General features: G+C 37.8%; 1 protein-coding gene across 1 annotated transcript; it reads right to left on the bottom strand.

Moving 5' to 3' along the window:
- Positions 1–5,596: 5,596 nt before the first annotated feature.
- Positions 5,597–18,040, bottom strand: GCG (glucagon). The gene is made up of 7 exons (XM_090041251.1): positions 17,955–18,040; positions 13,396–13,496; positions 12,203–12,364; positions 11,223–11,276; positions 9,076–9,213; positions 6,800–6,943; positions 5,597–6,102 (listed from the first exon to the last, which is right to left on the bottom strand). The coding sequence occupies exons 2-7, from the start codon at positions 13,491–13,493 to the stop codon at positions 6,078–6,080; spliced, it is 621 nt and encodes a 206-aa protein (XP_089897377.1). The 5' UTR covers positions 13,494–13,496; positions 17,955–18,040; the 3' UTR covers positions 5,597–6,077.
- Positions 18,041–18,408: the final 368 nt, after the last annotated feature.

The raw sequence follows: 18,408 nt of genomic DNA, 5'->3' as shown, positions 1-18,408 counted from the left end.
ACTACAGCACCTGCCATCTACGCACCCTCAGTAGCTTCCTTCTACCCATTCAACGGCTTCCCAAGCCTTAATTCCAAATGGAACAAGGAGACACAATTAATTGCAGTTGGGGTGATCTTCTCCAAGCCTCCCCCAGGCTCCTCCCTTGGCTTCTGAGCACTGGCCCTCCTAGACCTATTCAGAGTTCACTTCATCTCCCATACTGCTTCTTGGCTTTGTCTAAGGAGTGTTTTCTGCTTGTATAGTTTCAGTCAGTCTCCAGTTCCCAGCATTGCTTCACTCAACTCCCAGCACAGAGCTCCTGCCTCCAGCTCTGCCCATGTCAGACTGCCCTCCTCTGCCTCTGGTGCTGAGTTTACAGTCCCACAGCCTATCTCTTGTGGCTTCTCAAAATCTTGTCTGAAAGTCTAGGCCCTCACTTTCTCCATAACAGGGCAGAGTCCTCTGTTACGCACCTACGGGGGTAGATCTGAGGGGTGCACTGATGCACTTCACCCCCTTTGATTCTTAGTCTACCCAAGGTTTAAAACCAACTGTCTGGCAGTGGCAGTAGCATTTTCAGACAGGTACTGCAGAGGGTGGTAAATTGACTTCATGGCTCAGTATAATCTACTAAATACCTTCCAAACTCTTCATTCCACAGCTGTTAACAACCTTTTCTTCTTTTTGATGTTTTTGATGTTCCACCAATAGGCTATCGTTTGCTCTGCAATTCTGCTGTCTGTTAGCTGCTCCTGGTAATGAAGCTCCTATTTTACAGCCCTGCAGATTGTTTTTAACTCATTCCAATAAAAGTTATTTTTGTTTTTGCTTCAATCTTAAACTTCATGAAACAACTCTAGGCCCCTAGCATGTTAGTAAAGCTTCTGTTTTATTTTTTTAACCGGATAAAAACATGTGTTGTTTTATGTGTGATGGTGCACCTCACCATCTGCACCCCCCTTTTCAAAATTCTAGATCTACCCATGCACACCTACATATCTTCCTAGATCTGGGCGTCTGTCTGCAAAGGACAAAAACTCATAGAAGTCTCTGAAGATGCTAGGGGAGTGCACAAAGAAACAATAACTTCTACAGGAGAACAGCACAGACTCATCCCAGCACCATCCCATCTGCTAGGAAGTCAATTAAGATGTGGGACTATATATACCCTTTTCTACCAAAGTATACTTCCTAGTCACACTTTTCTTTTGGGCTCACAGAACATAAGTAACATTCCCTCATATGAACTCCCCTACAGCTAAGAGCCCAATGTAAAGTAAATAACTAAGAGTTGCTGAGAATTGAGAGTTGGCATAAAAACCTATGATTTTACAGTAACTTGAGAACAGTCTTTGCTCCCAAACTGCTCTACAAATACAGCAACATGTAGAGGAAAAATCACTTCCCCTTTTTGGTTTTGATACTACTAATGATAAAGACAAGGGTAGAACGTAAAGATGATATCTTCCTCTTACTGGATTGCTGTTGCAGTTCCTGCCTTTGATCAGCTCCATTCACATGCTCATAGCTAACCATGATCTGCTACAAACACTATTCTTTATAAAGCAGAGGATCTGTAATTCTCCCTCAATGTGTGATATCATTCATGACATTGTATGCTTTAGATACTATGAACACTCAGCGGTTTCCTTCTCCTTCCATTCCATATAGGTTTGTGCTGTGATTTCAAAAAATTCTGAAAAAAGTATGTAGAACAAAAAGGAGCAATATTAATTTTTCTCCTTGTTGAAACTCATGCCCAAATTAGATTCTTTTGGCCTACTTTTAGGGAAGAGTTTATTCAAAGCTGTTATAAAATGCATCCTGTTCCTATAAATGTTGGGCAAAAATGCCTGTGAAATGTATGGATCCTGATTCCCAATCCCAAATGCCCTTCAGTTAACAGACAAGATAGTCTGGTGACTAAGGCTGTTGATTGGGGCTCAGGAAATCTGGACTGAATTTTTAGCTCCATCATAAACTTTCTGGATGACTGAACAAGCCATTTAAATATTCCTCTGTTTCTCCATACATGCCATCTGTCAAATGGGAGTTACAGTTTTCTTTAACTGACAGAGATATCATGAGTTGCCTTAACTGACAGAGAAATCATGAGGTGACAAGCATCAGAGAAAAGTTTATTTATAACTAAAGTGTATGTGATGCGCATTAAGGAATATTAACTTCTTGGATGTTAGCATTCTGGACATAAACGGTTTTGAAGACAAGTGGTTTCTGCTATTCTTCTCCAAATCCATAAAAAAAAAGAACAGATTATTTCCCTCGCTCCACCCTTGCCTAAAACAAAATGGAGCTACTTTATTGCTGCTGGTTTGCTGACGCCTACAGTATATTGAGCAAGCCCATTGTAAACAACATTGCAAGGGACTAGTATGAGTATAAAACTGCTATGTAACAAAAAAAAAATATAACGACTTAGCTGTAGAGTCAATAGCTAAAATGCTATTTACTCCATAATTACTACATGGATGCAGACATGGAGAGTTGACCAATCACTTCTTGAGTTCTGGAATGACGTGGAATCAAGCCGTTCTGCAGAAGTGAGGTTATTCTAACAATATGTACATGCACACTCATTTTCTCTACCAGTGGCATCACAGAAGAAAGAAACTATTTTTTTTAAATAACTGTATTGAATATGTCCTGTTTTGAAAGCATTGAATGTCAGGAAAGCTATATATTTCTGTAAAAAAGATGTTCCAAATGCCAATTTAGAAAAAGCTGATTCTGAAACTGCAGGATGATAGTTCCTGCAGCACTTGGTGCCGAGAACTGGGCATTCAGAAAAGAAGTATAAGTTGTTACTCTTTTTGAACAGAACAAAACATCTGGAGCCTTGCAGGTTGATAATGCATCTCTAATGCACTTCTGGTCATTTACAAGAATGTATAAAGTCCTGTTTTCTTGAGCATGAATCACAATGAAACAGTTTCCTTGTCCACAGCTCCAAGCCTCTTTCAGCTGTGAAAGAGCTAACCCCAGAACTCTTTTGGTCTTTTCACTCACACATGTATCCCCTGGGCCAAAACAGCCTCCAGCTGATGCCTCTGTGCCCAACTTATTCAAATTTCTGAGTGGACTCACATGCCCATTTCTTTTGAATAGAGACATGGAACTGTATTTTGGTTTTGGAGATGGCTGTTATTTCAGGTACCTGCTTCCACAGAAGAGCTCAACTGTTGTAAATAAAGGACAGCAATTAAACCTACCAATTTTCATGATTCAACATGTGACAATGCTGTAGAACAACTAGTGTTTAAGACATTCAGGGATTCCGACTAAAAAATTCCCATATTGCCTGCCTGCTATAATGACAATTGCTTAGTGCAAAATGTGTTTCATTCAGCAACCAATCAAGCAGTTTTATGTAACTGTATTTGTATCAAGCAATGATTTAAGTAAAGGTATGAGGAGTGTGCTTATCACTAATATTCCTCCAACACCTTTGTAAGTGAACAGAATGTTGTGTATACTTCTCACAGCTGCTATCTGAGCCCTTATGCTTTCCCTAAGCCCCCTGTAATCACCCCCTTTGAGACACTTCACTTGTCCCCCTCATCTGCATTGTATAGAACAGAGACAGGCACAATGTGGTCTGGGGGCCGGATGTGGCCCTCCAGGCCACTCTATCCAGCCAACAGAGCTCCTAAAAATTTAGAAAATTAATATTTATCTGCCCCTGGCTGCTGTCATGTGGCCCTTGATGGCTTGCCAAAACTCAGTAAGCGGCCCTCTGCCCAAAATAATTGCCCACCCCGGTATAGAAGCTATTAACGCTCTTTACAAATGAATCCTTCCCCACTTGTCTGCTCTTATATTTTACAGTGCCTTTTACTTCACCAGTGACAATTTCCATCACCCATTTGTTCACCTTTCGTATTCCTTCTTCTATGAATGTCTCTCTTAACTAACTCAGAAAACCAATGGCTAGTCCATATTTCATCTGCCATGATGCTTACAGTCAACTCCCTGATGGTGGTGGTAAGACAAGTGTAAATCAGAGATTCTGGATTGAATTGGTATTCATTGTTTATATATGTCTATTACTCAATTTGCATGCTTCATGTCTATGCAATGACACTGCTATACAACCCTTGCTCTCACTCTCCCTCCCCATCACCTTAGATCAGGGGTGGGCAATTATTTTGTGTGGAGGGCTGCTTATTGAGTTTTGGCAAGCCATCGAGGGCTGCATGACAGGCAGCCAGGGGCAGAAAAATACTAATTTTCTAAATTTTTGGGGGCCCCACGGGCCAGATAGAATGGCTTGGTGGGCTGAATCCGGCCCATGGGCTGCATTTTGCCCGCCCCTGTCTTAGATTGTTTGCTACACCCACTTACTGTTGCTTGTTTTAAAAATTAGGTTTTAACCTCTTTGAGGAAAGTTCTGATCTCTCACTCTTTCTTTGAGTAGCGCCTAGTGCAGTGGGTCTTTGGTACTTAATGGGATTTCTGGATGCTATAGTAAAACAAACAACAACAATATCTGTTGCTTCTTGCAAAGATATTGGACTGATATCATATTTTTGATGCAGCAAGTTTTAAGGCTTCTATTGAATGGCACAGCAAGTTCCACTAGACACCTTCCCACTCTCAGAACATCTTTATCAAAACATGGTAATGCCAGACACTTGAAATTGTTGCAGTTCTAACAAGTGGGAGGAGGCGGCTTTTGATCACTCATGGCAGTAGCAGTTCCACAATGGCACCTTCACAAAGGTTGTTTCAGCATTACACCAGGTATAACAGTTAGAGCAACCTGCTTTGGACAACTATGAGTTTAAGAGTGTTTACACCATGCAGACCAATGGGCAAATCTCTGATGTATAAGGGCAACAGGGTAAGTGATCACAGTGGTTTTTCTCTTTTACTGTCAAGGTGATTTTGTTCTCACTGCAGTTGCAAAACCTAGTCATGTGTTTCATACCATACGTACCTAGCTGCTCTTATGAGTTGCATAAGTGCCTCAAGAATTAATGGATTGCCACAAAGTATTATTTGAAGAAAAGGGAGTGCATAGGTTCATTCTCTCCATGAACAATGCTTGTGTGCAAAGTAGGGAGCATAGAGAAGGACACCAGTTAAACTAACAGAGGTTTTCTAAGGAAGAAGTGAATAAAGTAGACTGTACACAAAACTTTCCATAACCATTGAAGACTGCCTTATTTAGCTCCAGTTGTTATCAAAGAATGAAGAAGTGATGTAGCGGAACTTGCATTAGAAATGGAATATGTAGCACTATGTACTTTTCAAAGACATCTGCTCTCCAACATTGAATCAAAAGAAGCATAAAAACCAATCTGTGATAATGAATAACGTTTGCAGAGTCCTGTTCCAACCCTTTAGAAATCAACATTTGTTTCCACAATTTCTTTTTCAACCAAATTCTTACAACCCCAATTTTAGAAGCAACTGAAACAATTTAATGAAAATGGTCCCCAAGAAACCATTATGAAACAGAATGGTATATTTATGCATAGTGTGATAAGTAAAGATCTCAGTGACCTTTCAGTTCCTTATATGAAAGCAACCTTTGATTAAATTCAAAAGCACAGGTGTGTAAAAAAGTCAACAAAAAAGAAGCTTGAAAAAATTTATTTAAGGCTATCATTTAATATCCTAAAAGCTTAGCCTTTTTATAACAAAGGTTTAAAGAGAGAAGTTTACTCCTCAGACACTTGTGACAGCCAGCCCCTTACTAATAATGCAGGTAATTGATGATTGGAATCATTTGTATGTAGAAGTCAACTTCATAGAAAAATAATTTTATCACTAAATGTAAACAGAGTTATTTTGGCCCTAAATTAATGGAACATATAAAGACTTGGAACATTTGCATTCATAAGTCTGTTATTTTGTGTGTCCTGTTGACAATAGATGTTTCCATATATAATCTTTGGTAAACACTACACTATAGTAAAATTCAATTTCTGGTATGCAAGGTGGCATGGCTTTAGGATACACCCCATATAATTGACAGAACACGTATTTCAGAATCTCCTAGTAGCGGCAATTGATGCACTGAAGAACATCTTGATTTTATATATATATATATATATATAAATTCCATACTTCTACTGGTATTCTTCCAAAAGGTCCCTGGAAAAAGAAGAAAAAACACTTAGGATCTGTTATGGTTCTTAGAAGTTTTATGAAGTGTATGTGGAACACATCTCCTAGCTATGACAATTATTTCTAAAACTAAAGCTTTAAAAAGGTTTCTAATAGCCATTCTTCTTTAAACATTTGTTGCCATGTCACGCTATACAAAATAGACAAATATAAAATGTCACATTTTAATTATTACTTTCAAGCTTTTGTTTGACAAAGTATTATAGTTAAGACTTATTGCTTGCTAGCTTACATCTCTCAAAGTGTTTAGTGACCTGGAGTGTTTACATTTCTATGTAACATGAGTAAAAGGGGCTTGATTTTTTAGCGCATAGATGCTGCAGTGTGCTTTAAGTGTGTATCAAGTTGAGCAATTTCTTGTCTTTAAATCTTAAAAACACTGTGAGCTGAGTTAGAAACTTTTGTTTTCCCATTTTATGACTGGGAAAATGAAGCACGGAGTGAAACTAGCTTGGTTTCAACCACAGGGAGAGGTAGGAGGTATGATTAAAATACAGGAGTTCCTGGCTTCCAGGGCAATCTTTTAGACTGTGTTCTCTAAGTCTGTTCAGCATATTTTTAATAATATTTCTGACGTTATAATGTCTTGGTAGTTTAAAATTTCTTTGATCAATAATTTAAATAAATGATATATTAAAACGTAAAAATATCAAAATTCAAGAACCTTTGGGTAACTTTTGTGTTAATCAGCCACTTTAAGAACTCTTTGGCAGCCATGTCATCAAGGATTTTGTTGATATCACTGGTGAAAGTGCCGTCTGCATGTCTTCTGCCCATTTCTTGAGCTTGAAGAGCTTCTTCTGGGAAACTTCAAAGGGGAGAAATTGTCAAAAGAAACCCCAGAAAAATAAGCACAATTCTTCCAGGGTCTCATTTTACATTCCTTACACACTCAGTATTCCCACTGGTTGGAAGAAATGCAAAACTGAGCCCAGAGTTGGAAAAGGTCTATGTGACATTCTCCCTACCAGTTTCTTATAACTTTTTATAGGTAAGCCAAAATTCCTCACTTTCCATTTTTAAAAAAAAAGCCAGATATACATGAAACTGCAGATTCTTAAAACAATGTTACCCACAGATAAAACTATGACAAAACAAAATCCATCGCAGACAAATTAGGGTTCATTACTTATGAAAACACTATTGCTACTACATTGTAGCCAACTGTTTTATGCATGTAATTAGTTGTTATTGGATCTCATACATCCTAGGTTTATAGCTCCTGAAATGTTTACTGCATGAAAATGAGCTATTAGCTGCCTCAAGTAGGCTTGATGGTTTTGTTGTGAATTAACAGTTATCAGATTACAATGTGTCTTCCTGTGTGATTATGGGCTGTATACAAACATATAGATTCTAGCCCCTGGTTTTGTTCATTTTGTACCATTGGAAAGCTATTCTAAGATAACCAGAGACTTCCCTGAGAGCTTTCTTCTCCCAAAAAGCACTGAGACTTTTTGTTGGACTGGAGCCAGGTGTGCTGATGCTGGAGAGTATGGTGTTTGGGGACCTCTGGCAGCAAGTGGCCTCCTTGGGGATCCTTCCAACTGGCATAATTTAGAGTGGCCACTAGATTGTTCTAAGATATACCAGAGGTCAATTTGATCTTCAATAACACCAGCATTGATAATAAGAAAAGTGGGTTACAGGTTTCTGAGCTGAGTACATCTTGACCAAATTGCTAATTATCATTTCTTATCTACAGGTGACAGAATACATCGTCCCCGCTGATGAAAGCCATTAATTATCCATGACAGCAAAATGACAGGAAATCTGAATGCCAGTATAACTTGCCACCATTCTCTTCTTCATAAGTGATCTGACTCATTTATCTCTATCTTTCAGGGAACTGTCAGTCCTTTCAGAATTACTTTTTCTGTTAGCTCTTGCTATACTACAACACACAATCTTATCTTACAGGTTATATTTTATTATTATCATTGTTTATTATTTTTTATATAGTGCCAGAGATGTACATGCTAATTTACAGCTGGTAAAACATAACCAGAAGGTGACATGAAATCCCTGCCCCAAAGAGCTTACAGTCTAAAGACACAAATAAGTTCAGAACACGTGGCACTTGGGAGTGGCCTGAGGGCTTGGTTACTGCTAAACTGAGCAGAACAGATAGAGATTTGAAATGTGAGGTGACAGAGTGTCCTAGAAAGATCAAATGGGAGGCTTTTTCAAGGATAAGGTTATCATGAAAAAAGGCATGAAGTCAGGAATGGACTGATGAAGTTAGCAGGAAATGGAAAGCCTGGGATGAGTGTACAGAGCAGGACAGGAAGTAGGAGGGAATAGGGAGGAAAACCTTGAACCATTTCAGAAGGAGAAAAAGGATCAAAAAAGAAAATATCAGGATGGCAGGAAACTAAAGTTATTTTGAAGCAGCATGCGGGAGAGATTGGAGAACAAAGTAGTAAACGAATGGGAGACCAGAAAGAATGAGTTACCAGGGCCCAGATAGGAACTTTGGTGAGAGGGAATAAGAGGAAAAGTCAAACCTTGGAAATATTGCAGAAGAAAATGTAAAAGAGGGCTCTGAGAGCCAAGGGGAAAGAGTAGAGAGGAATCTAAGATCATACCAAGGTTGGTCTTCTTAGTGACTGTTGGAGTAGAAGTACTGCTAACAGGGATATGGGAGCAGAAAAGGGCAGCTTTTTAGAGGAAAGTCTGGTTTGGATTTCGAAACATTGACCTTGGAATATAACTTGACCTTTACAAAAGTAACAGCACAGTGAACTCTTAAACAGCTTCATTTTAATCTGTAGTTGGACTGAATCATTTAAAATGACTGGCTCATACCTACAATGCAATTTAAATTACAAAATAAACTGAACTACACAGACACTAATCAAAAATACATTATGGAACTATTAGGCTTGATTTCTAACCTAAAAAGCTAGACAGCATTTAATGATAGGAATGGATTCTTACTCTCTTCTTCCTCGTCCATTCACTAACCAAGCAATGAACTCCTTGGCAGCTTGACCTTCCAAATAAGAGGTAATGTCACTGGTGTAGGTGCCCTCAGCATGTCTCTCAAATTCAGCATGACGCTTGGCAAGTCCATTGCTGAAAAAAGAGCAGTTTTCTTGGGATCTGGATCTTAGTAACACATTATCAATTCTTTCCTTGGCTTCCTTATGTCTTATGATAGAGCTGCTCAACTGGCAGCCTGCAGCTGCATGTAGCTCTCTAGGGGTTAGCCTGTTGGCCCCTCGGCTCTGGGTCCAGGCTCAACTCTCCTCACCACTCGAGACACTGCTGCTACAGCTGATGTCTCTGGGCTGTAGAGACATCCACAATGTCATTGTGGCATTTTGGAGTATTATTCTCCGGATATATTAGCTCCTCCTCCTTCCTTTCCAGCTTCTGCATCCTACCCCACCTCTGGAGATGGTGTGTCACAGTGCAGCCCACAGGGCTGAGGGAACCTGTGAACAGGGACCCTGCAGGGACCCAGAAACCTTACATGGTACAGGAGCACTGGCACAGTGCAGCAGGGGGGTCATGTGGTGTAGCAGTGTGCAGGGCATTGTGGGTGCTGGCATAGTGCAGTGGGGGAATGCCCACTGTTGCATGGAGTGGCACGTGGCCTGGGGGAGCAGGGAGCCCTCAGAGCATGTAACTGGGAAGCTTGCTTCCTGCCCTGCCTGGCCACTCAGAAGTTGGACAGCCCTGTCTAATGAGCAAGAGTTTTTCTCATTTTTATATCAATATTTTTATTCTATTACTCATAATTACACTATCTTTTACCACCCTCAGTAATTCCAGTCCATCTATTTTGATCGTTTGTAGCCAGACTTAAGAGATGTGATGCCTTTTGCTTTCAGGCCCTCCCCCCCAGCCATTTTTAATGGCTCCTCCATTTTCCTTGATGTTTTGCCCTTTCATTTGCAGTCAAAATCAATCACACTGATCTTTTCTGAAGAAATACTGCACTGTGGAATTTTGGAGTATTATTCTCCAGATATATTAGCTCACATTTGTTTTTTGCGTCTCTTATTTTCTGCCTATGTTTCAAGTCTTTGTAGACTTCCTATTAATATTCTGTCATCTTGGGATTTCACTATTCCTCCCAATTTGGTACCATCTGCACTTTTTATTAGCATGTTAGCTAGGGCTGGTTGGAACATTTTTGACAAAATGTTATTTGCATCAAAATATTCTGTTTCACTGAAGCTGAAATATTTCACAGAGGTATAGTGATTTTGACAAAGTTTTCATTGGAAAGGTCTCTGAGACCTGGGGTGGGCTCTCTGGTCATTTTTTATAATAGAGAGAAAAGTATATGAATGAAACCCCTGACTTTTAACAGAAAACCAGAATTTTTGACACAATTTCATTTACAAAAATATTTAAAGGTGTGCTTTGTTTCAGTGTGGAAGAAAAACAAATGTGAAAAGCTTTAAGTTATCACAAGATAGAGTTGTTGTCCTCCAGTTAGTGACTGTGACACCTATTTCCTCTTGTAGAATGAACAATTTACAAAAAAATAGACCTAACACAGATTCCCATCTCACTACCTTGTCAAATATTAATGCCCTTTCCTTACTATCTTGTATTCAGTTGATGCATCATTTCTAATCTCTGTTAGGATCTAGTCTTTTTAAGAATATAAGAAGTTCCATACTGGGTCAGACTGGTGGCCCATCGAGCCCAGCATCCTGTCTCTGACAGTGTCCATAGTATGTGTACAGGGCATGTTTAGTTGTAGCCATTGCTTGTTGTAGCCTCCCTTGTATCAATCAGCAATTTTTTTCTACCTACATGGATTTTTCCTTTTTTTACCTTATTCTCTGTATTTATCCATTTATTACAATTTCCTTTCCTGAAATCTAGTACCCTTGAACTGCTGTATCCTGGAAGCCATTTCTGAAACCAAGTAACTCATGATTCCAAACTTCCCTTTCATAACAACAGTCTCAATAATTTCTTCTTTGACTTAAAAAGTAGGATGGCTTCTTCAGTGCTAGACTCTGTATTATTTTGGTTATAATTGTGAAGCTGGAAGGAATTATATTAGACTATGTTTTTTATTAACTCTCCCATGAGTAAACATGTCCAGTGCTTTGAAGTACCTTGACAGCTGGTCCAGGAATTTTTCATTCTCTCTCTGTTCCTGTCCTTGTTGTCTGTAGCAGAAACCCACAGTCATTAGATTACTAATATTACATAAGGAAACTTGCAGTATTCATAACACGATAGAATTCTTCTGAATATTATTTACATGTCACTACAAGCATCCATGACTATTGGGTAAGTATAAACAATTTTACGGTGTTGATACTTAATTTAGTATAGGCTCTCAAAATTATTAGTTCTATGCAACTGTAGTCTTGTATGTTCACTGCCCCACAGTAAAATAACCATATTAGCAAAACATAGATTTGTAATATCATAAATAAACATTTAACTTTATCATCTGTATAACACAGGCTGTATAATTTTATCGAATTACTGGCACTGGGGCCAATAACTTATGCTTGACTAAAACGTATTTTTCATAGTATCGGTATTTATGTGGCATTGTTAAGGTACCCAGTATCCAACAGAGTTTAATTCTAGATATAGTTTCTATAATGAGACTGCAATATCAGAGTACCTACAGATGAAAAAAAAGTATTAGGTTTTCATCACCTCGATCCTCAAGGATATTTAGGCATTGATTCTCATTTACTCCAAGATGTTTAAACACTTCTAAGGATCTAGACTTGAGTCCCACAAGGGAAGTGTACAGTCTCTTGATAGATGGCATCTCAGATAATATACTGATACTGTGCTTGATTTAGTCAACAGTCTGATGACTGTTTTCAGTCAAACACTTCTGCTGTTTCAAACAATGACCTTCCACATATGGTTAATCTCTTTGAACATATTCATAGCATGTTTAAACTATCCTTGAGATCTTCTCTGGTTTGCATGCAATTAATCGAAAAGTAAAATAGACCGTGTCTTGTAATGTGAAGCTGAAACCCAGTAAACTGATTTCTGACTTGTACTAGACTTTGGGCTGCTTTTTCTAGATGATGATTAATAACAGCATGACCAATATGCTTACCCATTTCTTTTAGTGCTCATTAACCATTGCACAAAATCCTGAGCTCGTCTAGTGTCCAAGTACTTGCTGTAATCACTGGTGAACGTGCCTTGTGAATGACGCTTCACTTCATTCAGCTGTCTAGATTCATCTAGTGGTTCAGACTGGGAAGCTTTGAATGATCTATGAATAGTTTGTAACACATTAATCCGCACTGAGTAGGTGCATCAACTCTTCTTTAAAAGTGTATAACCCCACCTTCTAACAGAATAAGACCAAAAATCTGTTGATATATGACCACGACTGGCTAGGTTATGAAATAAGTTTAAAGGGCCTGGGATAAGGTTATGGAAAGGATAGATGGTAGAAAGGGGAGTTCTGGCTCCCCAGTCAGGGTGTGCAAGATGGAGTTGTTTACAGTCCCCAGGTAGGAGTGCAAAATGTACGTTGTCTGGTTTTCTAATGCTTCTGGGCTCTGCTGGTCACCACACAGGGCCAAGAAGAAATATTCCCCTCTCCTATTACTACTGGAACTAGAGGGGTGTGGAAGGGAGGAGAGGGAAGTTTGCGTTCCTACGAACTGTTGGATGTTGGTCACACTCAAGGCTGGAGATTTTAACAGAGGTCTGCGGATCCTCTTTGCCTTTGTCTGTAGCGAGGGATGTGGTTCACGTCCCTTGATCGCTTAAGCATAGTTTAACAAACTGTTTCCTGTCATTGAAGTGGCAGAACATTGCAGGGGGCTGAAGGTACTGTCAATACCTGTGACAGACATCATGTCTAACAGTTATGTGTGAAAGTTGTTCCTAACGTTTTTTAAAACATGTTAGACAAATACTTGTCTGGAATTGTTTAGATAGGAATGATCCTGACTTGAGAAGGGTGTGGTACTAGATAACATTCTCTAGTCTTTTCTAGCTCTACTTTTCTATGATTTTATGATCTGCTGTCTGACAAAGTATAACATAAGTATGAAGTCCCCTTACACAATAGAAAAAGACTACTGTTCAAAATACCAAGCAATCTGTATTCTATTATTTGCAGTAGAGATACCTCTCTCTGATCCTTTGTTAGAGCCAATATAATGTAATGGTGTAATGGCATAATAAAGTTTTTCTTAAATTACAGAATATTTTGCCTGAAGTTGCTGGTATAAAAAAACTAGATTATTGTATTTGTGGTGGTGATTGAAAAGTTGAGTTTGACGTATTTACCTTGATTTTTCTTCTGTGTCTTGAAGGGGATTTTGCCAGCTGCCTTGGACTATCATTAAAAGCAACCCAGCCACAAAATAAACACTTTTCATTTTCATTGCCTGTCACAAGAGATAGGGGAAAGAAAGAAACACAATCACCTTGACATCAGAGTCAATATATGAAAGGGAAAACCCTCTTAGTTCTGTACTGAATTCACATCGAATGAAACTGAATATACATGGGTATAAAATGAATAGAGCTTTGGACTGAGACTCAGAGGACCTAGGATCTATTCTGGGCCACTAACCTGTTGGATGACCTTGGACAAGTCTCTTATATCTTCAAGTTTGTCACCTGTAAAATGAGGGCGTTGAGCACCTGAGACGCACAGATAAATTGCGCTGCATAAAAGCTAGGGTTTATAACATTGTTTCAGTGTGCTGTAGTATGAAAACTGAGGTCACTTTCAGGTGTTCTTTTTTAATTTTCTGCATCTCTTGACTAAAGAAATCAAAGCAGACTCCCATCAGGCAGTGTAGTGTCACATTGACCACTCTTCTCAGTCTGACTCAACATATTTTTCTCTATTCTTTACTCTTTCTGTCATCTAAATCAACAGTCACCTGCCCAAAGGTCTCTAGGATAAAGCAGGAACATTTTAAATCAGGTAACTTTTAAGAAAATTACATATGGAAATCCATGATGCAGAATTTCTGGTGTCTTTGATGCAATGATATACCTATAACCGTGCTCACACTGCCTTTTTATTCCATCTTTTGAATCATCTTGTCACTTCCATGGTACAATTTTGAAAAAAGCTAAATACCAGAATACAGAGCAGGGGACTTCTGCACATCATGAGATGAATTTGCACAGATTGATAATCTATTCAATTCTAGGATTTAGTAATTCTAATATTTAGTAATTTTATGTATTTGTATTAATTGAGATACACCTATTGAGCACTGGAGGAGGAACATATCCAGTCAAGGCTGCAATTCCTATGCACAATGGGCTAAGTACCAATTTCAGAATACATCTATGTATATTGTTTATGGAGACATGTTTTTTTTCCCTGCATCATGGGATAACATGTAACTAGAAATGAAAGATACTAGAATGGATGGAAGTCTTGGAAACAACATATCCAGTGACTTAATTAAAACCTACAGAAGTTTAAGCATTAGGTAGTTCATGGGTAGCTGACCAGTAAGCTCCAAACCAGGCTTCTTTGTTTGATACTTAATGTCTGTGTAAAGTATTTAGACCACCACAAAAGAAGTTTTCATTTCCAAAGAAACACATCTCTAATTTATACATAAAACAATGATAGCAGATAAGTACTACACACAGTTTGCACACACATTAACAGCACAAAGTTGTAATGTGGTTTAGACATCCCAAACATAATGAAATTGGACTTGAGAATATCTTGGGGCAGATGATCAGCAAGTGTAAATTGTTATAACTTCATTGCCTTCCATAGACCTATGACAATTTACAGCAGGTAAGGATTTTCTTCCTAGTAGTTACTACTTGAGTGTTTCCAGGCCCTCCAGAAATACCCAGGCAGAACATGACTTTAGTACTGCTGTCGCTAGGTGAGGCCTAATTCTTAATGGGATATTAACAATATCATATTGCGGTATTGCAATATCAACAGCAATTCATTTAAATGGTGTCTTAGTCATTACCATGAAAATAGACTTGAGGACCTTATTTTTTTTTCCACACTGGATCAGACCACTGAGCCATGAAATCTGTTATCCTATCTCCAGCAATTGCCAATACCTAATGGTCAAAAGTTCCTCTTGTTCAATGAGATACAGAAGAAGCAGTTCCTTCCCAATCTCTGTAATGATTAGTTTATGCCCTGATTATCCCATCTCATTCTATTGTTTGTGTGGTAGCTGCAAATGATATAATGGTCAAAAAAATATTCATTTCCTTTTTATATCCCCTTTAAATCCTCTTTAACTCTCTATTCATGTTCCTACTCAGAACTCTACTTCTGTGGTGCAACACTGACCTCCAATGTTTATCAAAAAAAATGCATTCATTTCACATTTCTTATGTTTAAAGACATCAGGACATATCCAGCAGTCTATAAACACAAAGTTTTTATGGTACATCTACATTGCAGTCACAGTGACAGCAGGGTAGAAATAACTGAGTTAGCTTTAAACGAGGTGGCTTTCCTACTAGTAGCATGCTAACCATGGCAGAACAGAGCTCAGGATAGGTTAACTATCCTTCCTTTCAAGCAAGCCTTGCAACCTGCCCTGAGCTTCATATTGCCTCAACTGAACAATTGAGCTGGCTAGCTTGGGCATCTGCACTGACTTGCAGTGGTCAACTTTAAAGTCACTAGAACTGGCATGAGTGAAATAGTTTGGTCACTAAACCAAAATTTCCTTAAATAATATCAATAAGCAAAGCTGATCTTATATAAACAGTTAATACATATAACTATGAAGGACCTGATTCCAAACCTCTTGAGTAGAAAGGTTCTGATTGATTCAAGAGGGGCTTGGAACTGACCCCAGTTTTCTGAGAATTACATGCAGGTTTAGCATTATGGATTGGAGCAGAATCACTGACTTCAGTAAAACATAAGCACATGCTTAAAATTAAATACATGAATCAGGACCTTATACTATATTGGCAAAGGACATTTGGTGAGATTAATAAAAAGAAAGGAAGTTATATGCAAGTATTTGAAAAGATTAAGAATCTTCAGTTTAAAAGACTGCCCTTCAGAGAAACAAGCATTTTTGAAAAATGCACAACCATTAAACTTTTGTGCATGGACAATTGTAATGTTTGCATTGCTTTAAGTGTCTTAAGAGCGCTATAAAAAGTGAGCAGATATGCACAATACACAGTGCTAAGGAACCTCCCTCACCCCCTGATTGTACTATGGATGAAACTGAGATGAAAAGCTCTGAAATGCTTTGCAGTGAAGTGCTTCAGGTTATACATGTTCTCCCCACTTACATATTTTTTGTTGCAAGATACATTTTTATTTGTATATTCTTCAATGTATATTATTGTTAACAACAATAGGTATTTGTTTTCTATAAATCAACAAAACTCATATTAACTAGAAAATTGTTCTTGTTTTATTCTGGAATAGATGAACATCAATAAAAAAATTAGCAGCATGAGAATATTTGTATAGATCTGTTAACTGATCCATACAATATATGTAATCCATCTAAATACAGTTAAAAAAAAATGAAACAGTTTCCACAGCACATGGGAAACCTAGTTCTTGACTTGATTTGAGAGGCTTAGATTAACTGTGGAAACAGCAAAAAGCTTGCAGCCAAATTTCTGAGTTCCAGCCAAACTCAAAGTAATATCTAATTCCTCTTTTGATAAAAGATTGGAAAGTACCGTTCAAATCATTCTTTTCTTGCCATATTGAAATGTATTAGATAAATAGAGGCTGACAAAATTAGATGCATAAACATTACCAAATTATCTGACAGGATGTTTTTAATGAGATTCTGAGCTGCCAGAGGAAATGTCAATAATTCGTATTTATTAAGTCTTGATCAAAATGTTTGAGGCTGTGAACTGGCTCATGCAGCATTCATTTTGCATCTAGAATTGGGAAACAATATTTTTTTCCTAATGACCTGGCTTTTTGCTAGTATTCCTAACATATTTTACTACAGATTTCTGCAGTGCCCTGTGTATGGAAGTTGTACATGGATATATTGTACTAAATCTTGCTAAAGGCCTGATTCATTCATAGTGTAAAAACGCACTCAGAGAATTAAATCAGTGGTGACAAGTGAGAAATTTTCCCATTTGAAAATTAAAGTGTGAATAGGAATATATTTCTATGTGTAGGAGACTTGTAGATAGGAGATGCAATTAATTAATAATCTACTACCACTTTTATGTACATGTCATTTACATATAAATGCTATCAAACTTTTCCATATGGCTTCTTACAGTGAAATGAAAATCATAAGTTTTCAATGAAATTATACCAGTTGCTCCATTACTTTCTTACATGGGAGGTTTTTATAGACCTGTATTGATTTTGTTTCTGGTAATTTGTACAGGACTTTTAGGAATTATCTACAAGGGTTGAATCTGTGATTAAAGTCAATCTGGTACACTATCTCTAAATTATATTAAATAAACAAATATAATGAATAGAACATTGACTACATATATAATAAAATATATTACAAATACTAACATAATAAATAAATGATATTTAAGAATGGGAATAGACAACAACATTAGCAGTTAATAACCTCAGTGTTTATGTCCATATGGCTAATAGTTAAATTTTTACAACAATGCATTTCTTCTGTGATTCCATGTTTAATTTCCGTCTTTTCCATCATTTAGAAGTTGACTTATCTCTGGATTGCCCTCTCTTTAACTAGTTGTCTTCTAAACTAAACTTATGCAAATATCAATTCTATAATTCCAAACCTTGAAGAATAATAAAAGATTAATATGTCAAAAGATCCTGCACTTACTTTATAAATTTGAGGATACACTTGCACTCAATCCAGTGAACAAATCTAGAAAGCTAGTATGAATCTTACCTTCGGATACTTCGAAGAAATACGCAGCGATTGGAGAAAGAGTAGCTACTCTTTCTTCTGAAACTTTGGGAAGCCTTGAGGATTCTGAGAGCTGTTTGCTGCCTCTGTTGCACAGCCTTATATATACTGTTCAGCTCTAGTAAGCATTATGAGAGTGCATCACTGCTGACAGTTTCTTTGTCCAACCTAAAAAAGTAATCATGATATTTGCCATTCTTTACATTTGACAATTTTTACAAGCAATTTCACATACTCATTCTGCTTACTTTATGACATCAATGCTGAGATAGGTCCTAATGGAGAGACAAAAGGAGGGAAGTGTCAATGCCAAAAGGAGTAAATATCAGTCATGAGGACATTTGAGATGCATGGATAAATAAAGGTGATGGAGATCAACACAGCATTTTCTTTAAATTCCAGTTTGCCTGACTAACGTTTTAAGTATCTTGGTCCT

Source organism: Crocodylus siamensis, chromosome 4, assembly GCF_052110815.1.
Source record: "Crocodylus siamensis isolate JL-2025a chromosome 4, ASM5211081v1, whole genome shotgun sequence".
Taxonomy (NCBI): Eukaryota; Metazoa; Chordata; order Crocodylia; family Crocodylidae; genus Crocodylus; species Crocodylus siamensis.
This window is presented reverse-complemented; position numbering and strand designations above follow the sequence as displayed.